Here is a 24583-nt window from a genome sequence, read left to right as displayed (position 1 = left end):
CGTTAATGAAATCAGGCAAATGACAGTGTAATAGATTTATCACAAGCTTAGGGGTCGGATTTGTGGGAAATCAGCTTCATCCAGGCAATCAGCGGATGTGTGGGCTGGGACATGCTGTGTGATGGCCTGTGTGTGTGTGTGTGTGTGTGTGTATGTGATGGCCCGAGTGTGCCTGTGTGATGGCCTGATTGTGTGTGTGTGTGTATGTGTGTGTGTGTTTTGAAAGGAAATGTGAGTATTGCCTTGAAGACATTGACATGGATATTATTTTCCTACTGCTGAAAATAAAAGATAATATGATTCTACACAGTAGAACACTACTCAGCATCTATAAATACATTAAATAATGTGATCTAATCTTTCAGATTATTTCAGGATCAGTGAGCACCAAACATGTACACAAATGACACGAGTCCTGTAAATCAAAACAATGTCAAACAATCACACACTACGCAACATGCAGATAGACCCCCAAAGAGTGCACAAATGACTTTAATATTCAAATACAAACCATTTGGTCCTGTTTCAGGACTTTGATGAATAACAGCAAACAGTTTGGATCTGTAGCAGTGTAAACACTCCAGACTACAGCCCTCACCTGCTGAACACACTGCTACAATGGATTGTTTTGGAGCTGCCAGGGACACTAGATAATGACTGTGACAATACAGTATGTACAGTGTGTATTGATTGTCATCCTGTCAAACTGCATCCCTCTCTCTCTCTCACTCACTCATACACACTGACAGGAAACAAAGACCGCACCTGAACAATGTAGTCGGCAACCAGATACATTTAATGATATAATTGCATTGCTTTTTTAATAAGCTTCCCAGATCATGTTACAATGCATTGCTCTCTCTCTTCCCCCACTCCATCTCCTCTCCTCTCATCCCCCCAACTCCCTTCAAAGAATATGAATCTCTTTCAATCTGGATTAAGATGAAATTACACCCATTGGCACAGACAATCACGAGTGGGACACTCAGCCGAGGAGGTTTCCTGCTCACGACGGGACTGAGCTAGCCGTTCACAAGCCCTGCCTGTCTCGGCATTGTGTCCTGGTGACAATCTGTGTGTGTGTGTGTGTGTGTGATGCAAGCCCTGCCTGTCTCGGCATTGTGTCCCAGTGACAATCTCAGTTGCAAAAACACACCTCCTCCGGGATGGGCACGGCCCCTCAGGTGCCAATCAAACCGAGGAGATGCTTTCCCTGCGCGGTGGGCCCAGGTTCCCAACAGCTCCTTCAGCACTATATGGTTGTGTTGTGTCAGTAATCAACCTCACGTGCTACACGTGCTTTTCTGTGCTTAATTTAAATCTGGAGAAAACGTGGCATACTATAGCTGTGTTTTAGTTTTGATGAGCTTCCAAAAAAGCTGCCTTAATATGAGGTTATAGTAATGTTGTCAAATAAGCCATTACTTCAATTCATTGTTTTTTCTTACTCTCTGATGACATATGGTGATAGTTTTTGGAATGGTTACAATTTATTTTCCATTATTTCCTACATACTGGTCCTTTAAGCATTTCTAATGTGGCCAAATGAGCCTAATAATTACAGTAATTATAAAATAATATGGTGTTGGTGGACATGATGATTACATTGAAACATTTTCTTGGGGAAAAATGAACCTGCTGACTATTATGTGTCAACCTTGATCGCATGGTTACATTCAACTGAATGAAGGTTGGGAACCTGAACCCTTGACAGTGTCTGTGAGGTTTTCACAGTGTAATTCTCAAATCCAGCTTAACTTAAACAGTATCAGTCAGTAATACAAAAAAGATACAACATACTGTAGGTCCATCATATATTTTCAAAACTTGCATTCTCAAGATACAAAACAGTAGCTATACATATTAGAATATATTATTATGTATTATACAGTATTATGCATTATTATGTGCGCTATTAGAATTATTATTTTTGCTGTTGTTTTATTTGTAATTATTCTTGTGTATCCCTGACATAAAAGCTGTGTCATTGGTCCGCTTTTGCATGCATCAGTGATTGATTGACAGGTAGTGATTGATTGGCGGGCAGTGTAGCATGCAGATGTTTGTGTCAATCCACACATTCATGAGCATGACCGAGACCACCAGAAACAAAGGCACATTTAATACAATCCCTTTTCTCCTGTATTAATGTGAGACTGGATCCCTGTATCTCCCACAAACAACACTTACAGTAGACACAACAACAAAACACAAGCAGCGCTGCCACATAGATACAGGCTAACCAACCACATAGGGTGGCCTTCTACAAGCACCTTACAAAACATAAAATACCGTCTTAGGAGTGCTAAGTAACCAAGCATAGAAATTTTCAAGAAAACACTCTTGCACAAATATATAAATGATAATCTATTGGTCCTTTTGGCTTCTAGTAAAAGACCAAATAGGACCGAGAAGCATAATAAATAGAGTAAACCCACACCAAGATGGAAGAAGAATATATTAAATAGAATATATCAAATATAAAATGTAAAGGAGCAGTTTCAGTAAAGCAGTTATCCATGTAAACTTAAGAGACTTGGAGCTTAAAGTGCATCAAGTTCCTCATTACACTCCCAAATCTAAAAGCAATCCATACTCTTTATAAGGAAGGTGCCATCAAAGTGGCAAATAACCTTAAAATAGTCTAAAACTACAGTCCCATTTTTAAAATATGCTTGACTTTCAAAAACAACTTTTCAAAAACGTTGCTTTGATATTTCCCCCAAAAAATATTTTGTCCTTTAATGGGGTTCGCAAATAACACTTCACCGAGAAAACAATGGTAATGATGTTCATAGCCTATAAACTTTCCTGACACTTTTCAAACAAAAAGGGAAGTTCCCCTTTAAGTTGGGTTTTCAAGCACTGTAAACCACACCACAGCCACAACAGAGGCGCCTTTCTTTGAACGAAGTGTTTTCCTAACATAAGTCCCACATTGCTTATAAAATGGCACAGCAGAGAAGTACAGTACAGAAAGCAGTGGCTGGACTGACTCATCAGTATGGGAAGCATACAAACGGCTTCATTCAAACGATTGGAGCACATGGCATAGTGGCTTGTCTGAGACAACAGCCACAACAAAGAAACACAACAGAAAGTCACAAGTCTCACTATTCTCAGGTCTATCGTGTCATCTAGATTTTTTGTTACTTTTCCGAATAAGACAACCAGAACGCAATGGTGTGTGTGTGTATGGGGGGAGGGAGGGGGGGGTTTGCTTGTGTCCTTGTCACATTTCTGTGCTTGTTTTGAAAAATGCCCAAAAAAGCGCTGCAACACGTTAATCATGCTGATGACTGAACAGGCAAGCCCCTTAGCCCTTCATCACAGATCCCCTGTGATTAAAATCATAATAACAAAACACATCCCGTACAAAAAAACAGTTTCAATTGCATAAATGAAGCGTTTGATAAATTACTGAGAAATACAAAATATAAACACAAGCGTATCTTATGAAATCTAAATAGATTCACAATCAGTGTGTTTGACTTGACTTTGCATCAGTGTCATAGGCGTGCGCATACAAAAACAGGAATGTATGAAAATGAGAAAATGAGAAGGCAGATAATTGGTTGGATGAGATCATTGGTTGCTGTGATGGACACAATGTCTGGTCCTATTACAGACTGTTGATAAAGGCAGCTGGCCAATCACAAGTCAGATGTCAAAGGTGGGAGTGGTCCAAGTTCAGAGAGTAAGAAATGATTCTACCACATATATTTTGCCCGGCACATCTTAGGCCATGTAATGTTTACTTCCTGGGTGAGCCACTGTGCTTATCAGTTAATGCACAGTGTTCATATACAATACCAGGGGGGCGTTTACTCTCTGAATGTGAAATTTACCCCTTCTGTCTGAGACTAAGGGTCAAGGGGGAGGGGCTTTGAGGGTCAGAGGTCAAAGCACCAGCCTTAGACCCCACCCCCGCTGCGGTCGACGGACACAGGGCCTCTCTGGTCCAGCCCTTCCTCAACCGTCTTCATTAGGATGGCCAATCGGCTGTCGGACACCTGACCCTTCTTCACCGCACTCATGAGCTGAGGGAGACACATACACACATACACACATACACACACACACACACACACAGACACACAGAGGAGAAAGGTTAGATGTCTGCTGCACAGGACACACACACACACATACATGTATACACACAAGTTCATACACATCATGTGCACACACACACATACACACACAGAGACACACACACAGACACACACACACATACACGTGCATAAAAAATGACCTTGGGGGAGCTGTGGTGCAAGCGGCAGCACCGTACTACATCTGGGTCTCAGACTCGGCGCCCATGGGGACCCAGGTTCCATTCGGGGCTGTGGTCATGTCCCAATCCCACCCCATCTCTCTCTCCCATTCACTTTCTGTCTCTTTCCACTGTCCTATCCATATAAAGGCAAAATGCCCAAAAACTTAATAACACCAATTACCAATGTCAACAACACACATTCAAACACATTCACCAGTAACTCCACTGGTGGCTGTTACTAGACTGTGTAAAGACAAAGGGCTGTGTAAAAAAACAAATAGATAGAAAAAAGAAAAGAACAAATAGTTAAAGGGTAAACAAATGACCTCCCCATCATAAACCTGTGACCCACACATTCCCATCAATGCCTTTCTAGAGGATTCTAAAAACAGTGTATCTTTTTCTTGCATTTCGAGCACAACCTGAACACCTCGAGTGTTCCTGTCAGACATGAATACAGTCAACATTCCAGTTCTCTGACTGGAACGACTGCACCTTCAGTGGAAGTCCAGAGTCTCATTACTTCTATGACATAATCGCACGTAAAAGTACAGTAAGTGATCCTGCTGTTCCCACAGGTGTACTTTCTCACACCCACACCAAACTGAGGGCAACCTGCAAATTAATATCTCATTCACTGCACAGCTTCTATTAGGACAGAGGGAAGACATACAGAACAGGAGGGGGAACATAGGGATGTTTCTTTTTTTATAAAGGGGTGTTTACAGTAATGATTTGGGTTAAAGGCTTAGTCTGTTATTTTAATCCTGTATAGCTTTGGTCTTTTTTATCCATTAAATTATGACTGTTCAGTGCACGTACACACACACACACACACACACACACACACACACACACACACACACACAAAAACACTGTTTGTAAGCTAAGCAGGTATGGGCTAGATTGGCACTTGATGGGAGACCTCTTTGGAAAAAATTAAATAGCTGCTGGAAGTGGTGTTGGTGGGTGGCTAGTAGGTGCCAATCTTCCCTCTGCCCAAAAATCAATGGCAATGCCCCAGCGCAATGACGGGGACACTGTGCTGCAGGAGATGCCGTCCTTCGGATGAGACATATAACAGAGGTCCTGACTCACCGTGGTCATTACAGACACTTATCGCTAAGAGTAGGGAGTTCCCCGGTGTCTTGACTAAATTCTCAACCTGACTCATTCAATCTTGGCCAAGCCATAATAGCCGTAATATTAACAACTTTTCCCCTGAAACATGGACTGCACCTTAAAGGTTTTTAAAGATAGGAAAGCGACTGGCTGGCTGGCTGCCATACATGCCATACCTGCATGAACTCGTCAAGCTCAACCTGTCCATTCTTGTTTAAATCCACCTCATTGAGGATCTCGTGGAGTGCATCCTCATCAATCCGCATGCTGAGTTTCTATGGAAAAAGCAAAACTCATATTGAATGGGCAAATCTTAACGTTTCATGCTTCATGTTAAAATGAAGTGATCAACTTCCCCTGCATTTTGCTATTTGAAGTGTGTACATTTGAATTGATTTAAACATGCTACTTGACTATGTTATATTTTAGGCATGAGAATGAGAGAGGAAAAGCAGTTTGCTATTACACACTAACCAAAAGTGTATTGTTAAGGTATGGCTGTGTTAGCTTACCTCCAAGACCTGCTGCACATCCACTATGGTGATGAAGCCTTTGCTCTCCTTATCAAAGCGGTAGAAACGCTTCTTATACCTGTCAATCACAAGGCACAGGAGGCACACAGGTGAATACGTGGGCACATATGTGTAGGGAGAAAAAAAGAGAGAAAGAGACAAAGTGTGTGTGTGTGTGTGTGTGTTTGTGTGTGTGTGTGTGAAAGAGAGAGAAAAACAGTGAGAGACAAAGTGTGTGTGTGTGTGTGTGTGAGAGAGAGAGAGTGAGAGACAAAGTGTGTGTGTGTGTGTGTGTGTGTGAGTGTGTGTGTGTGTGTGTGTGTGTGTGTGTGTGTGTGTGTGAGTGTTTGCGTGAGTGAGGGTGAGTGTGTGTATGAATGTGAGACAGAGAGAGAGAGATAGAGAGAGAGAGGAGAGAGAGAGAGGTATAAGTAGAAGGTATGTGAAACAACAAGAACGGCAATAAGGCACAATGCTGTAAGAACAAATCCCCTAAACCAACCATATTTGCCTGTACATATTCACATTGTTTTTAGTTGCCCAGACTACTGTAATGTGTGGCATGTGTAGGGGCTTAAGTGTGGGCGCTTTGGATGTCTGGGACGGAAAATTACTGAGCATTTGTGAGGGAATAATAAATAGCATTATTCTTCAGAGAACATAATCATCATATGCAGTCAATCAGGGGCACAAAATCAGTCCTCCAGTCTTTCTCCCTTCCCCCCACCCCAACGCACACACACTCATACACACACACACACAAAACCCAACACACACACACACACACACCCACACACACACACACACACACACACACACACACACACACACACACACGTGCATACACATACACGTTCACACACACACACACACACACACACACACACACACACACACACACACACACACAGACGTGCATACACATACACACACACACACACACACACACACATACACACACATACACACGCACGCACACACAGACACAGACAAACATGTGGGCTTGTACCTGTTGACCTCCTGCTCGTTGAGACAGATCTCGGAGGTCTTGGTCAGCTGTTCTGAGCGGGACTTGTAGCCCATCTCATGATACAGGAACTCCTTCGCTGCCTCCATCTCCTCCTGCACACACAGGAGTACAGCGCAGGAGCATTCAGTGGCCGTGCTAGTAGCAGCCTCTACACACACATCTAGAATCACTCCACATTACAGCTCTTTAGGCATAAGCACTAAAAGTTGCTATATGGAGGTGTTGTTTTGTTTAAAACGTTAAAAAAATGACCTAAGAATATACACAGAATGTTAAGAAACAACCGTTTTGATGTAAAATCAAAAACTCCTGTGCTCTAAACTGTTTAGATATAGTCACGGAAGCCGGGCCTGCTCTCTCGTAATACCACTTTAAGCCACCTATGGCCCTGTATCTACTACTATGAAAAGCTTATGGAAGAGTGCTGTGAGGTTGCAGAGTTCCACATTTACCTTTAAAATCATATATGATTGATCAGAACAACAGTTTTGTTGATGGGATTTAAATCAAAGTATTTGTGATGGTGTCTTTTGTATAGGGAAGGGCCAGGGAGCACTACGACTGGTGGCTATGTGACAGCAGTCAACCTCATTACTGTCTGTGTATTACTGTAACACACCTAGCATAGAAACTAAGCACTAATGACTAATAGCACTGATCCACATCTGTTTGAAGAAAGTTCTCATCAAATGCCATGCATTCCAGCACACTAACTTTCCCACATTGAGTTAAAGGAAGAAAAAGTGGCCAGGGACACGAATGGTATCTGATCTGCTTTTAAATGGTTTGTTGTCATATCACACACAAAGAGGCGGAGGTGAACTTGGCTGCTTGTCTCTCTCATGCCTGTCACAGGCTGAACTGTTTCCAGTCATTCACCCTCACTTACGCCCTCTCACTCACTGAACTGTGCCTCTGAGTTGCTCTCTCGTCTTTCTACCCAGACCTGGCGCGGTTCTGGCTGAAACTTGGGCCAGATCTGGCTGAGGTGTTTTCCATTCAGTGGCTACGTGAGCCAAAGGTGTTGAGTTCTTCAGGAGAGCTCATAATAATGGTGCAGTAGTTACACTGTAAGACGGGAGGGGTGGCTGAGTTGAGTTGGATCTACATGACACGCTACAGTATCCTCTGGAGAGCTACAGATACCCACTGCAGCCTACAGCCAAGTGACGTTCCGGTCTCTGAACTAAAAGAAATCATTTTAATTTTAAGGAGTCTTCAGGGACTTATGTAATGTATGTACTGTACATATGTATTGTATGTTATGTACTGTGCGTATGTGTCAGTTTATACCTCTCAACGTGGGGGTCCTTATTTACATGTTATAGTAATTAGTTTTAAAGCACATTGCATTAAAATGAGGGCATTCTTTTTATTACTGTAATATGTGCCTAGGAGAACAAAAGTAATGAACTGACTACCTTTAGTAGTGTCCCTATCATCATCCAGCAATGGAGCCGACTGATAGAGCCCTGCTGTTTGTGCTGTACCTGTTCCATGGCTTCAGGAGATGGTGTCATGTGAGAGGGGGCTACTGTAACAGAGGGACTTGACCCCTCGGGAACGATTTCAACACACAGGCACGTACACAAACAGCAGACCCAATCAGTCTGAGTGTGTGTGTGTGTGTGTGTGTGTGTGTGTGTGTGTGTGTGTGTGTTGAGGCATGGGTGTGTCCCCTCCCCTGTATTGTGTGACTCCGCTAAGAAAACTCCTCCTGAGAACTTGAATCCCCATCAAAGCCGAGCACAGGGAACCAGGCCTATTAATAGCATCACAGGAAATGGAGGGAGTAAAATGTACGTTCGGAGGAAAAGAATAATCTTTCTCTCCCTCTCTACCTGCCTCTCTCTCTTTCTCTCGCCCTCCCTCCCTTTGCGATTTTCAACGATTGGACACATGGAATACATTCAGTTTACTGAAAACAACCATGGGAGGGTGTGCTTTAATTGTTGTCTTTACGGCACCTCATCCATGTGGGCTATTTTTAATCATGAACAGGAACAATAGAGTGCTGGTGCATTTGAGCACAGAGAACATTTCAGGTCTTGGCTTGGCAGTCATTTAGGGTCACTGGCCTCCAGTATTGTGCCGATTCAGGTGAGGCCAACAGGCACATTGAATTGTGGCTTGAAATCAATCCAAACGCAAAGCTACTGCCAAGTATTGCGTACAGTGGCAGTCAACCCCTGTCTAGACTAAAATGACTTACTGACAGTAAGCATCACATATACTGATACCTGTTGGATTTATGACACATTGTAACTTGCCATACAATTACAGTAATATGTAAGACCTTGTCAGTCTGCCATGGGATAGTATTCAAATAAGAGTATGTGTAGCGTGGCACACAGTTAAGAAACAGGGCTTAGGAAGACGGGGAATGACCTTGGAGGGTTGCATGAGAGAACTTAGTGAGGTTTGTCCTAACCGAGGTCACAAAAATCCCCCGACACTCAACGCAAAGAGTAGCGTGTTCCCGGTGTCCTGGCTAAATTGGTAACTTGGCTCATTCCATCTGGACACCTAATTGGTTGATTGATTCCCTCAGCACAAAATGGCTGCCATGCATCACCCAGGTCAGTTGGGTGCTACACATTCATGATGGTTGTAGTGAGGTTCCCCCCTCACTGTAAAAAGTGCTTTGGGTAACTAAATTAATTTTAAATGAAACATGTTGTTGTTGTTATTTGTCACCTGACTCCTCTCCTCGCTCCAGCCCAGCTCCTTGGCCATGATCTCCACGATGCGGGGCAGCGCCTCGTCAGCCGCCTGCACGTTGAGGAAGCCCAGCCGCGTGCGTCTTGCGATCACGTCGATGGCCGTGCACGCGTACTCCTTTATGGCGTACAGAACCTGTGGCCCAGCGTGAGACAGAGCAGATGGCTTTGATATAAAGGAGAATTCCGTTGTGATATTGACCTAAAGTGTGTTGAAACATGATACCGAGTGTGAACGTACCTGAGTACGTATTCTGAGTGCAGAGGACAAGCCGAGGTGAGCTATGAGACATACGTTTACACTCGGTATCATGTTTCAACACACTTTAGGTCAAAATCACACCGGAATTATCCTTTAAAGCACTCAGAGGAAAGTGTTTGCATCACACTCACTGTGTACACAGAAAACACACACTCAAGTTGTCCTCCAAGTCACTATCTGTGCTTAGTTGATTTCAACTTGAGGTCTCTTCTCGATGTTTCTCAGACTGCTCAATTTACACAATTGGTCCTAACTCAAAATAAGGGACAAAGTGTAAAGTCTAACTAAAGTTAATTCAATAACTAGACAAAATCTATTTGCTAATTTAATGCCATGAGCAAGATCCTAAGCATTAACCTCGGTGGGTCAGCTCAAAACTTCCACATGCAATGCAATAGCTTTAGTTTATGCATGAAACACTTTGCTCACTGACTTAGCACTTTGCCCCACATTTAAATTTGTCAGTGGAACATGTGCTTATAGCTCTTGAATTCTTTATCTAGAGTATAATAGTCTACTTGAGTACAAGGATGATAAACAAAGCCAATAATGTTGAATGTTTAGGCAAAGCCTCACCTCACTCTCGATGTAGGGGAACTCGGAGACCAGGCGTTTTCCAACGATGGGCCACCTCTTCCCTGTCACCTGCGCCATCTTGGCCACATCGAAAGACTTGCCTCCGTAGGTCGCTGCCAGGTGCTGAGCAACCTGCGAGATGAGATGAAAATAGACAGAGCTGGTACACACTGAGTATCTATCAGCAAGCAACTTACTGAGAACCGAGAAAAAGTCAATTAGATGAACCAAAGTCTTCATGACTTAGTTGCATTGTCTGGTTATCAAAAAACTCCTCCATGAAAGCACTATATTAGTTATTTTATGGTTAATGTTTTACTACTATTTTATTACCACAATCATGTCAGTGTGGAAATGATGGAAGCATGAATGGAAGCGATGCATGCGGGCAAGAGATTCCACTGATATGTGTGACAAACCGGGCTGTCTTAAGACCCACACACAACCTAACGAAAGCTCCATTCACCACTGCTGTTTAATGTGTCAATAAGGATCACTCCATCGAGTTGCACCTTCAAGAGGTTTTGAATGAGTTCAGGTAAAGTCAAGTGGACACATATTGCTCAACCATTCAAAATATAGATTTCAAACCATGGTCTTTGCCATGGTCCTAGACTAGAAAGCTGTGTAGCTATGAAAAGCTACAAACATTAAATACTACAAATAAATAAACTAATAATATGAAATAAAATTGAGAGGCCATCTTTCAGAACTCAGTATGACATTTATCAGCAGAACCAAATTGCATTCCGAGCAACACGGGTAACCTACAGCACACTCAAAATCTAGCGTCTATGATGGCTACAGAGTCCATCTAGCTGCCTGCCTGCTCTGTCCAGTTCGTCTTGCAAATGCCACGTGTTCCACAGCAGTCACTCCCCCTGCCCGGGAGAGGCAGGCAGGTAGGGGGATCACCAGGTGACACCTCATTAGGAGACTCCGCAAAACAAACAGATCTGCCTCCCTCTCTTCATCCCTTTATTCTTTCTTTCTTTCTTTCTTTCTTTCTTTCTTTCTCTTCCTCTCTCTCCCTTTATCTAGGTCTTCTTTTTCTTCACTATCTCCTTCCCTTTCTTGCACTTGCGCTTCCCCTTTGCTGTATCTCTCATTCTCTCTAGGTCTCTTTCATCTTTTCTTTCTCTCTCTCTCTCTCTCTCTTCTCTCTCCCATCCTTTCTTCCCCTCTCTCCCTTTCACTCCCGTTTTCGCTCCCCCTTTCCCTTTTATGTCTCTCGCCAAAAAGGTCAAGTGCTGTCAGAAATATCTGCATGCTGACCTTTTTAAATATGCTGGCAAACAGCGGCGGCGTGGCGGGGAACGTCCACGCCCAGCACACCCCCACGCACACCGCTCACCTCCACCCCTCCGACCCACTCTAACGAGGGCTCGCCACTCTGACTCCCCTCTGGCCGCGAGGGGATGCTGCCTGTCCACCTCAGGCGGAGCCAGGCCAATCCCAACCGTTCGATAAATAGTGCCCCGGCGCTAGCTGACCGGGAGGTGCGGGGAGTGAGTTTGTGAAGCGTTTGTCTTGCGCGTTGCTTTTTGGTTGTGGTAAGAGATGGACTCACTCCGGAAGATCCCTGACATGTGTGTGTGTGTGTGTGTGTGTGTATGTGTGTGTGTGTGTATGTGTGTGTATGTGTGTGTGTGTGTTTGTATGTGTGTGTATGTGTGTGTGTGTGTGTGTATGTGTGTGTGTGTGTGTTTGGCAGACAGTGTAGATGTGACTGGGATTACTGTGTGTGCACTAGTTTGCACTGACGGTCTCACTGTGCGTACTGTATGTGTGCGTGTTCATACGGACAGCTTTCCTGAGGTTGAATCATTTCTCAAGTTCAATTACCAAACCCACGGACCTCGCAGACATCTCTACCCCCTCTGTTCCACACGGTGTCAGAAGTGGGACTATGCCCTGAGGTCACTGAGGCATGGCAGATGTGCAGCGCCATATGTGTGTGTGTGTGTGGGGGGGGGGGGGGGGTTGCGCAGCGCTGTGTGTGGGCCACCCTGTGATGGGTGAAGCGCAGGGTGGGCATGCGTGAGGGATGCCACAGGGTACAAAAGACGCCAGCGTGCCAGGAATGCCCAGGGATCACTGTGTATGGCTAAAAACAAATGAGCTTTCGCTGCCATATAAGGGCTTCTACATACTCGACGCACCCGACCGGTAGCGCGACAACGTGACGTCAAAATGACGTAGACCTTGCTGGCGCGCCAGGATTTAACCCAGGTAGCGCGAGGTAGCGCACCACTCATTTTTTTTCAGACGAGCGCGACAAAGCGGAAACAGGAAGATAGACTAGTTCGAGGGCAAGCGAGAGTTGCATTGTTTTGTTATAGTCGTGAATTTTTAATAATTTGCTGGATAAGTTAACAAAGTTACCAGCGAGAGTTGCAACACATGGATTTAAGAGGAAAGAATAGAAACGATTTATTTTCAAACAAAGGATATCTATTAAGGCCTGAACAAAATCTCTTTCCACTTCAGGAAATAACACAAACTCAGCCAGCTGCTAACTAGCTAGCCAGCTAACTAAACTGTTTAAATTATTAAAATTTCCCTCGGGATGACTAAAGTATCTATCTATATATCCATCTATCTATCTATCTATCTATCTATCTATCTATCTATCTATCTATCTACCTGTGCACACACCTTGGAAACTAGATGATAATGATGATGGTAGTTGTGAATAGTAGCAACCAAAGTCTGAAGTACCATCACAGAGGCTAGCTACTAGTGTTTCTTACTGCAGCTTCTTCTGCTGTGTAACGTAGTTAGCGTTAATATTTTCACAACAGCGACACCTCTGTTCAGGAGAATATTGCAACTAGTGTCGCGACCACCACGCGCGACGTGACGTCACATTGTCGCGCTACAGGTCGGGTGCGTCGAGTATGTGGGATGTTTAACAGAGCTTTGCTGATTTGTGACCATAGGAGTCTCTCTCTCTCTCTCTCTCTCTCTCTCTCTGTCTCTCTCTCTCTCTCCTCTAACTCCGTCATTACTAGATTTTACAGAACTCAGAAGCCAGAGATGAGTTAAACAAGTCTTGAATCTTCCCAAAAGATGACATGGGAAAACTACAGTGTTGCTTTAAAAAAATATTGACCATTGTCAGGTAGAGGAGCCCACCTCGTTCTCCAGGCCGTAGTCCTGCACCAGGCGGATGTAGAGGGTGGGGGTCCAGTCCTTGCCCCCCTCCAGGGTCAGTCCCATGGTTCTGCTAGGTCCGGCCGTTAAGCCGAGGGTCTTCACTGCAGTATCCAATGTCTCTTCGGCCATGGAGCGGTACGTAGTCCACTTACCACCTGCGGACAGACGACCACAACTGAACACTAAAACACCCATTGCTTCTGAGCCATTTCAAAGAATGGAGACATTAGATCAGGCTCCTCAGATACTGGTTTTGGTGTGGTATTAGTGTCATATTAAACATGCATTTGAACAATTGCATCAAAATATAATGCAATTGTAAACTGACTAGGGATGTCACTTTTGTGAAAAATTTTTTCGATTTTTGAGACATAAGTGTTCATTGAATTGATTGTAAAATCGATTTTTCATGTCTACAGACGTTTCCATTTTCAACGGCAAATATAGGTCTAGGCCAATTCACAAACAACTAACAGGCATTAGGACGAACGTAAAGAGGGCACTTGTAGACGCAAGCCAGCAATATTTCTGATGATTTATTGGCGTGAAGTTTCGTGCCTGCAGGTACTGCTGCAGGTGTTGTGTGCCTTCCGGTTTTTCCCACCTACTGGTTTCCTTGCGCGTGCTCGTGTTTCTCACCACAGCTGCAAGAGTTGTCAAACAATCACAAACAAGTACTTGTTTTGATTTGAAGTCGCATTTCATATCTATCCCATGATCATTACACTACAACCACTCGTACAAAATACATGAAAAATAAAGGCTATAATTTTGCACACTTTATCATGGGCGGATTATGAACTTTCAGGCCCCTGGGCCCAGATGTATTAAGGGCCCCCCCACTTATTGTCGTATATGTGGGAGGGGGGGTTTGGGGGTCCTCCCCCAGAATTTTTTAAATTTGTTTGATGTGATTTCCTGTATTCTGGTGCATTTTGGGGATGGCCAATACTAAATTCAATCAGATTCATAGCCTACATCCTGATTTGTTGATATTGAGGCAATGATTCCATGCAAAGGCTTGGGCTTCAGGGCCCCCTGACCCCTTGGGCCCCTGGGCCTGGGCCCAGTAGGCCCGTGCAGTAATCCATCCCTGCACTTTATAGCATTAAAATGGATTCGAACCTGCAATAAATACGCACACCTATGAACCAGACCGACCGATCTCTTTGAGCCACTCCAATTCGCTGAAAACCGTCATCAAATCACCTATTAATTAACCACGCAAGCAACATTTTGTCGTGCATTAGGTGACACAAATGGTATTGCCTTTATAACTCCTTGTCTGAGCGACTTCCAGGCCTATGGTTTTGAAAAGTCAAATGTTCCCTGACAAAGACATTCATAAGAATGTTTATTGACTTGAAAAATACGCAATTTTTTTGCAAACTCCCTTCATTCAACCGCTTTGTTCTTCTCCATAGTTTGATATACCAAAAACCCGAAGTAGGCCTACTTCCACATCGAACTCTTCAAGTTATTAGGGCCTATCACTCGTCCCTCATGTCGCACAGGTTGATCGCGTTGTCCTCCATTTTTTGGCAAAACACGAGCAGCACAGCAGCTGATTGAAACAGCTGTTTCCGGTGCGTAAAATTGGTGGGAATTTTCTTTTTAGCTTTTGCAATGCTTACTGCACTTCGGAATTCTTTTATATTCTTATATTGTTGTTTGTGAATTTTGTTACATCTATCCTTTTTATTTGTTTAATTTGTTTAAAATTAATAGTGTATATTTGGTTAAAATCGATTCCCTATTTTAGTTTTCGAAACTTGTGTTGTTTGGTCCAATCGATTGTGCAATCGATTTTCGAACGTAAAGTGACAGCCCTAAAACTGACATACTGTACTGTAGCTGTAAGGAGCTAAAGCTGTGAATCCTAGCTGTAAGTCTTTGAATGTGTGTCTCTTTATTAACATTAAAGCTTGTGCTATGATCCTGCATGCTCTTACAGTAGTCACGCATGTGATATTGATTCCTATTCATGTTATATGAACATATTAGAAAATGGCTAAATAAAAAGTGAGAAGACTGACCAGCAATGGTGACCAGTCCACTGTCACTGATGTTGACAATGTGGTTGCGGCAGATCGACTGGGTATCCTGGGAGTTGGGGTCTGTGACCAGCGGTCTGATACCACTCCAGGCTGCTAAGACATCCCCCCTCCTCACTGAGGACCAGAGAAGGACACACACACACACACACACACACACACACAAATATACACACACAGCCATGAGCGACAAATCAACAGACAATGGGAGGTCAAACATTCATTTCAAGAACTCTTGAGTGTTTCCAACAATGAATTAAGGTTTCACTGACTTCACAGAATAACACCCACAATCTCATAGAGACATTTTAACCAAATTCACCACCATGTGTTGTGTTAATAGTTACACAGCTGTTCTCTCATGTGTGACTAAAAAGTGCGCTCATTGTCAAAGGAAAAAATATTCATCTGCTTCCCAGCACAGCTGTTGTTGATTGTAGTTTATACAAATGCAGCACTACTGATTAGTAAAAACCATACCATTAACACATAACACTGTATTCTTTATTTTCTCTCTTCTACTGGAACATGGACTAATATAATGTGACACAATCCAATCCACACTAAGCTGTTCAACTGTAATGGAGATGAACGACCAGACTGAATAAAGACTGATAGCTGATAGACTCAGCTAATAGCTCATGGCCTGGTCCAATGCGTTGAGCTTTTTCCTGCTTCAGTATCATGAAAACACATACCGTGCCAGTGAATCACAACCTGCGCAATTTAAAACGTGCAAAGTGCAATTTGACACTGTTGTCTTTTGTCATGGTGGGGAAACCTGTATCTGTCATCAAATGCTCCTGTCTCCTAAACATACAGTACTACTTGTGCAGAGTGAAGCTACTCTAAAGTCCCAGGGAAGAAGAACTGGCGCCAACAATGCCAGAGTTAGAAATCCAGTCTCTCAACTCTGGGTTCAAGCACATCAGCCACAGTGGCGCAAGGAAACTCCTGGTGTGGCGGAGTTCGGCTCTCGGCGCTTGGGACATCCCTGGCATTAATTATTCACTGCCAAGTTGCTAATCGATCTCAGAAATGAAATAATAAAAGAAATAAAATAACAATCCCACGTTAACACACAGGTTTGATATTTCTGAGAGTCGGGGGGAAACAGACACAGACGTCTCATTACCAAAGGGCATTTGTGAAACATTTATGACAAGCTGGAAGGGGCCAGGAGTCTTGTACTCGTTGGGAAAGATCAGAGCGGGCGTCCAGGGAACAGGTTACAGTGGAGACTCCGAGTCTGTCAGAGCCGGTGGCGGCAGCAGCAGTGACTCAGGAGGTAGACCAGTCGTTCCACAACTGGAAGGGGAAGTGTCCTCCAACGGGACACTGAGCTCCAAACCTTTGCAAGGCAGCCTCTGCCATCGGTGTGTGAGCGAATGGATGAATGTGAGGAATGAAACTGTGAAGCACTTTGACTGTTCAGAGGAGTAGAGAAGCGCTACACTGGACGAGAGTCATCGTCCTCCGATCTCAAGGCTGACTGCACCGAACATGCTGTTTTAGCCGGTAAATGAGCAGCGGTGAACAGAAATCGGTTGTGACAGATTCTTTCTGCCCTCTTGCATTTTCATTTTTACTGTCCTTCTTGCCCCTGTCTCGTGTCTGTTCTACCCACTGCGGGGTAAATGACACACTCCCCCCCCCCTCATGACACACACACACACACACACACACACACACACACACACACACACACACACACACACACAAACATATGAAAACAGGGACATGCACACTCATAGAGACATGGACACACACACACACATCACACACACACAGAGTAAGATATATCGCCCTGATCCACTGCCTTGTGCACTGTATCCATCAGTGTGGACACCTCCAGTGATCCCCACACCATCCACCTCCAGAGGCAAGGTCTTCTACCCGTCATCTCTCTGTCTTCCCTCTCACTCCCTCTCTCCCTCGTTCCTTCACTCCTCCACTTCCTTCACACATCCACCTCTCCACTGGGGGTAACGTTACCCCCCGCGGGGATATAGCCCTCGTCGGGCCAAACAAGTGACCCCATTCCCCTCGATCTGTCACCAACCACCAGAATGGATGTCAACGCTGTGCATTGTGGGTCTGGTTGGCTCATACAACACCCTGCTCACCCACTGACTGTCTCCTCTCACACGCAACAAGCGGCAGGCAAGTCACTGACTAAAGGGGAGTGGATGACTCATTTTAATGTGTCATGCAAGGAGGTGAGAACACACACAGAGAACTACAGAGAACCTTTTAAGTTGCCAAGGAGCAAGGCACTGGATAAGAAAAGGCTTTAAAGGACTAGATGTCTTTCATTGACAAAAAAAAGGACAAAAGCAAGACGTCATACGTGTATTTGCCATTGAATTAACAATAAAGTTAATATAAAAGCATTAGCGTGCTCTGGGGGGGGGGGGGGGGGATCAATACATTCTGGATTCAGCTCACACACATTAACTGTTTTTAGACATGTCCTCCTCACTATATGCAGATCTTTGTCAAACCGATGTCCGACCCTGCGAGTGATTCAGTTATGATGCTTACATGCGGACATTATAAGCAGCTATATACTCTCGCTCTCTTTCATACACACATATATCATACACACATATATACACACAGACACACATACTCAGGGGCACACATACACACACACAAAGTGGAATCACAGTATGAACATGCATGCAAGCAAATGCACACACACACACACACACACACACAAAGTGGATTTACAGCATTCACATGCATGTACACAATTGCACACACACACACGCACGCACACACACACACACACACACACACACACACACATACACACACACACACACACACACACACAGAAAGCATACCTAGTGTCTCCCTACTCCCTGACAGGCTGCCCTGCCTGCCTATCTGTCTGTCTGTCTGTCTGTAGGCTTCTGTGTGTTCACCAAAGGAGACTAAGACCAACGAGGAGTCACACAGTCCACCGCCACCAACAAACACTCTCCATACAACACAATATAAGATTATTGACACATACTTCCATTAAGGTCTAAAAGAGTTAATCAATCTTTATGGGCCTTTATAAGAGTCAGACAGGGCACATAAATGATATTTAAGTGACAGTTATAATGGAGACACTAAATTGAAGGCAATAAAAAGTTAGTAAGAGTGAGGGCTGAAACAAAGACTGGTACCTATTTGCTAGGTATCTGGGGATATCCCTTAAGTGTGATTCATACAGTAGTACTGCACAGCAGCAGCAGCAGTAGTAGTAGTAGTAGTAGTAATAGATTGGTGGTTGAACAGCAGCAAATGGAGAAGAATTACCAATAGTGTCATCCAAATAAAACCTCTTTTGAACTATGTGTATTCTGATAAATAAATGCACTGTGTAGTCCATAAGTATGTTTGCATTCTTGCATATGGATTTAAATTGAAAACAAAACAATGAAAAGTTCCAATTTCCACTTTTAAGTCAATGCATTTCAGCCATGTACAGCATTGAAACCCATATATGCATATTATGCATCAAACAAGCATGTCCTTGTCCAAACACATGGACTACACTGCATATTTATAAACAGTGTGTATATTCTGTGTGTATTAAGTGTAAACCAATGTAAACATATGTTGCCCTTCTAAGCCTCACAAGACTTAAGACATCAGGGACAGAAGATCAGCATCTTCCAAGCTGACAGGACTGCTAAATGGGGGATTTGTTGAGTTCAAGTGGATCTGGATTAATATTTTTTTTTTTTTAAAACATAAAAGAAAATACCTCCTACCAACATCAGTTTATATAATCGTTTTTATCTTTAACACTACACACCTTCCACGTCGGCGCTGAGGTAGTTGCGGACCTCGTTCAGGATGAAGTTGATGTCTTCCTCCCTGGGAATGGGGTGGGCGGTGACGTCAGTGGGTGTGTCAGTTGTCCCGGCGATGGTCATCTTCTCCCAAGGCAGGAAGAAGATGACCCGTCCGTCACTGGTGGCTGGGTCCAGCAGCCCCATGTTGTCTGGGCTGTATCACAGTAAAGCAAGAATTCACAGAACATGAAAACAAAGTCTCTCCTTATCGACTCTCATGACAGAGCATTTGGATGTCAGTATGAAACTACTGAAGACTCAGTCAAACATCTTTGTGAAGACTTTGTTTTCACAAAGATTTTGCAACAACAACAACAATGTACACTGGCACACGTTAAAGTCTATCAAATCAACCAGTGCTCCCATACATCATAAACACATAAGACTGACATTCTGCAATTTATTAACTACATACTAAGCTGTATGCAAAAAGATAGCTGCATCAATAAAAGGCAAATAATATTTTGCATATCCTGGAAAAACTTGATTCAAAGTCATATTGAAGTTTCACTGAACTTTGACCCTTTGGGAGCTGTAAAAGAGACAGTAACATGCAAGGAAAAAGAAGTGAGCAAAAGAGTAGGCAGAGAAAGGACGAGACAGGTCACCTGTAGTAGCCGGGGATGACTATGTGGACGCCAGCACTGGGCTGGCAGATATTGGCTGTCTTCTGGTTGTCCATCTTCCGCAGTGAGTCTGTGAAGGGACCGGTGGCGTTGATGACGCATTTGGCCCTCACATCAAACTCCTGGCCTGTGAAGACGCAATGGAGGTCATATAGGTGCTGCTGCTTCTGATTGAGTCTGATTGATAGGACACAATACGATACCATACCATACTATACCATACCATACCCTACCATACCATACCATATGATACCATACCATACCATATCATACCATACCATACGGTATCAATATGATATAATACAATACGATACGATACGATACGATACGATACGATACAGATGCACATATAAACATATTCCTGACTTTATTTTTACAAGACTGAATATATGTTCACACATATAACAATCCCATAACTTACAACAAATCACATAAAGTGTCGTGAATTAAGATTGCACTGGTTCAGTTTAGTTGCTTCAAACAAAACCAACTAAACTGTTGCATATGCAACACATGACCACAAATTGTCAAAATGAACGTCACTGAAGGTAATCCACTATATTTTGTTGACAGAACACTACAAGCTCTCGTTTCCCACTTCAACTTCAGTGATCCTCAGTTAAACACAGCCACAGGAGCTTCATGTGAGGACGTCAGTCAAATTAGATCAATCTGAGTCCTAAAGTCTAGCTTTAACACCACATTCCTGTCTAATCATCATTTCAGTTTCCTTTTTCTAGTTTCACTTAGCTTTATTATCATGGTGTGTGTGTGTATGCTTCTCTGTGTGCGTTTATACATATTTTGCATATGTGTGTGTGAGGTACCTGTGATGACATCTTTGCAGCGAGCTCCACACACTCTCTCTTTGCCCGTCTGTGCGTCTGTGGTCTTAAGGAGCCGCACCACCTCTGTGTAGTTGCCGATGGCGGCCCCATGTCTGGCGGCGGACAAAGCGATGGCCAGGTTCATACGTGCGTCATTGTGCTGACCTGAGAATAGGGGAACAAGGGGGGGTGGCGTCAGAACAAGGGAACCACCCCAGGCACAGCACCCTCTACACACACACACACACCCACACACACACACACACACACACACACACACACACACACCCCACCCCCCCCCCCCCCCCCACACACACACACACACACACACACACCCACACACCCCCCCCCCCCCCCCCCCCCACACACACACACCCACACACACATACACACACACACACACACACACACACACACACCCACACACACACACACAGAGACTCTCCACTGTGTCGGAAGCGATCTATCACACATGTCCCTGTCACTTCAGATCAGCTTATATATGAGACACAAGGAAAAAACATTAATGCTCACACACACGCTCTCTTTCTCTCCCTTAGTGCTTCACTGGCATACATACAAACACACACTTCTGAGCACTGCTGTACACACACACACACATGTGCTTACATGCAAACACTGTGCCAACCTGACAGTCACAGTGCCCATATTTACTAATAACTACAAACACACACACACACACACACTCGTACCCACATGCCCATGCAGAAACACCCCTATTGTCTCTTGTCAGCACTAGAGAGGGTTGAAAAAAAGTAAACAGATATTTTCCTAATACCATCTCTCCTACAAAAAGGCTGTATGATATGCATGTGGTTGGTGTGTGTGTGTGCATGTGTGTGTGTGTGTGTATCTGTCTTTGTGTGTGTGTGTGTGTGTGTGTGTGTGTGCGTCTCTTAGACAGACAACCACGGGACACAGTAACTAAAACAGCCATAGCTAAATCTAGTCACAGCTCAAGGCAATAAAGACTGGTACCTATTTGCTAGGTATCTGGGGATATCCCTTAAGTGTGATTCATACAGTGGTACTGCACAGCAGCAGCAGCAGTAGTAGTAGTAGTAGTAGTAATAGATTGGTGGTTGAACAGCAGCAAATGGAGAAGAATGACCAATAGTGTCATCCAAATAAAACCTCTTTTGAACTTTGTGTATTCTGATAAATAAATGCACTCTGTAGTCCATAAGTATGTTTGGATTCTTGCATATGGATTTAAATTGAAAATAAAACAATGAAAATGTCATGAGCTCTCTCTCTGCCTGGTAACACACGCTGATTGAAGTCTGATGACCTCCACCTGTTCCTGCTCTGCTCTGCCTCACCCTCGTTACCTACCAGCTGCACTGCATTCACCACTCATCATGCCCTGTATATAAAGCCTTGCTTTTCAGTCCACACTTGTCAGATCGTCTGCAACCAGCACCAGTTACCTGCCTGTTTTGGAAAACGCCTCTGACTCTTTGCCTGTGATCCCGGACCCGCTCGACTACTTCTGTGTTCTCCAGCCCCGGTAATCTTGACCTGCCTTCCGTCCCTCTTCTACGAATACCGCCTAGTCCTTGACTGTACTGCTGCTTCGTTTCAATTGCTGTTGTGTGTGTGTTTCCCCCAGGACTTCCCGGATCACCCAGCTCCTGCCATCGCTGTTCGGCTACTGGGGGAACACACACACGCAGACTCTTGGAACTCCTGTACCCCCCCCCGGAACCCCTGAAACCCCCTTAACCCCCTACCCTTAAATAAACTTTTGAACGTGACGCTTTTGTGGTCCTCGTCCTGTTTGGTGTCTGACAGAAAAGCTCCAATTTCCACTTTTAAGTTAATGCATTTCAGCCATGTACAGCATTGAAAACCATATATGCATATTATGCATCAAACAAGCATGTCCTTGTCCAAACACATGGACTACACTGCATATGTATAAACAGTGTGTATATCCTGTGTGTATTAAGTGTAAACCAATGTTAACATATGTTGCCCTTCTAAGCCTCACAACTTACACACACTCGTACCCACATGCCCATGCAGAAACACCCCTATTGTCCCTTGTCAGCACTAGAGAGGATTAAAAAAAAGTAAACAGATATTTTCCTAATACCATCTCTCCTACAAAAAGGCTGTATGATATGCATGTGGTTGGTGTGTGTGTGTGCATGTGTGAGTGGGTCTGACTTTGTGTGTGTGTGTGTGTCTGTCTGTCTGTGTGTGTGTGTGTGTGTGTGTGTGTGTGTGCATCTCTTAGACAGACAACCACAGGGCACAGTAACTCACACAGCCGTAGCTAAATCTAGCCGCAGCTCAAGGCAATACAAGCTTATGGGAAAGAAAAGACAGAGCGAGAGAGTGGGGTGGGGAGGGGGGCAAATTTAAAGGGCAAATATTGGAATGAATTATGGGTAGATCGGTGGGCAGGGAGAGGCTGCATACTGTGCATGGTCATATGAACCCCAGGTAGCCACGGGAGAAACAGCCCAAAGCTCTTATGTGTGTGCGCAGGGCAGAGAAATGTGCTGAACGGGCATTCCTCTATTTACAAAGCAGCACAGCCACAAGGCCTGGTCATTTACAAACACCAGCTCGACCAGTTGTAACAATGGCACAGAGAAAGGTAATGGAATCAGCATAATGGCTCAAAATGGCATGCAAAAATATGCCATTTTCATCTGATAATTTCCACTCATATGCGCCTCATCATTTAGGAGGACAAAGGAATGCAGAAATGTCAGCTCCTCAAAGCAGAGCTTGTCATCTAATAAAGACAAAATAGAATGATCTCAATTCCTTTATCCTCTTTATCTCTTTCTCTCTCTTACACACACACACACACACACACACACACACACACACACACCACACACACACACACACACACACAAACCTACTACTATGAACATACACATAAGTAACAGGTAACAGAAGCATGTGAGAGTGAAAATGAGAGAAACAGCTTTAGTCCATGTCCTTAAAAATAAAAATAAAACACTACATGCATACACACATATATCACATCATGATGGTGTATGTAAAGATTCTATGAATGAAACAACATGAAAACACCATCACAAATTTGGACTGCTTCAGCAGTATCGCACACTTCTTGACTCCAGCCGTGATTCAGATCATGTTTTAGATACACTACTGTCACGAAAAGCTACTGAAAACAAACATTGTTGATGTTTTTTTCAACAAAGCTTCCTTAGCTAGCTGTCCATACAGCTGCCCATGACAGCTATCTCAGTACCATCATTTCCCAAGCCGAGGTTTATATATTGATTTTGCAACATTCTTAAGCTATGAGGTTAATACATGTGGGCAGTTAATATGGTATTAATATGGTTTTGTTTTTTTTAACTGGCATAAAACACTGTCCTACACAATGCAGCTAATTCACAGGAAATTACTGCAACCTTCATTGACTAGGTTACAACTACAACTCTGTATGTGTGCTGCTTTACACATGCAAGAGACGAGGTGACCTCCTAGAGTGAGTAAACCTGTCTTCCTGACCAAGTCTATCGAGTCTGCTAGCGAGATTCCTTTTAGCAAT

General features: G+C 43.8%; 1 protein-coding gene across 5 annotated transcripts in view; it reads right to left on the bottom strand.

Annotated features, from left to right (window-relative positions):
* Positions 1 to 778: 778 nt before the first annotated feature.
* gpd2 (glycerol-3-phosphate dehydrogenase 2 (mitochondrial)) overlaps positions 779 to 24583 on the bottom strand; it is a 36381-nt gene continuing 12576 nt past the window's right edge. For all 5 annotated transcript variants that reach the window (XM_042078772.1, XM_042078775.1, XM_042078773.1 and 2 more), the window contains 11 exons: positions 21016 to 21180; positions 20171 to 20315; positions 19523 to 19716; positions 15691 to 15825; positions 13634 to 13809; positions 10496 to 10627; positions 9635 to 9793; positions 6917 to 7029; positions 5908 to 5986; positions 5572 to 5670; positions 779 to 4040 (listed from right to left, as the gene is read on the bottom strand). In XM_042078772.1, the coding sequence (XP_041934706.1) occupies positions 3915 to 4040; positions 5572 to 5670; positions 5908 to 5986; positions 6917 to 7029; positions 9635 to 9793; positions 10496 to 10627; positions 13634 to 13809; positions 15691 to 15825; positions 19523 to 19716; positions 20171 to 20315; positions 21016 to 21180 (1523 nt within the window). In that variant the 3' untranslated portion in view covers positions 779 to 3914. The remainder of the gene's footprint in view (positions 4041 to 5571; positions 5671 to 5907; positions 5987 to 6916; positions 7030 to 9634; positions 9794 to 10495; positions 10628 to 13633; positions 13810 to 15690; positions 15826 to 19522; positions 19717 to 20170; positions 20316 to 21015; positions 21181 to 24583) is intronic.

This window comes from Alosa sapidissima, chromosome 22, assembly GCF_018492685.1.
Source record: "Alosa sapidissima isolate fAloSap1 chromosome 22, fAloSap1.pri, whole genome shotgun sequence".
NCBI lineage: Eukaryota > Metazoa > Chordata > Actinopteri > Clupeiformes > Clupeidae > Alosa > Alosa sapidissima.
This window is presented reverse-complemented; position numbering and strand designations above follow the sequence as displayed.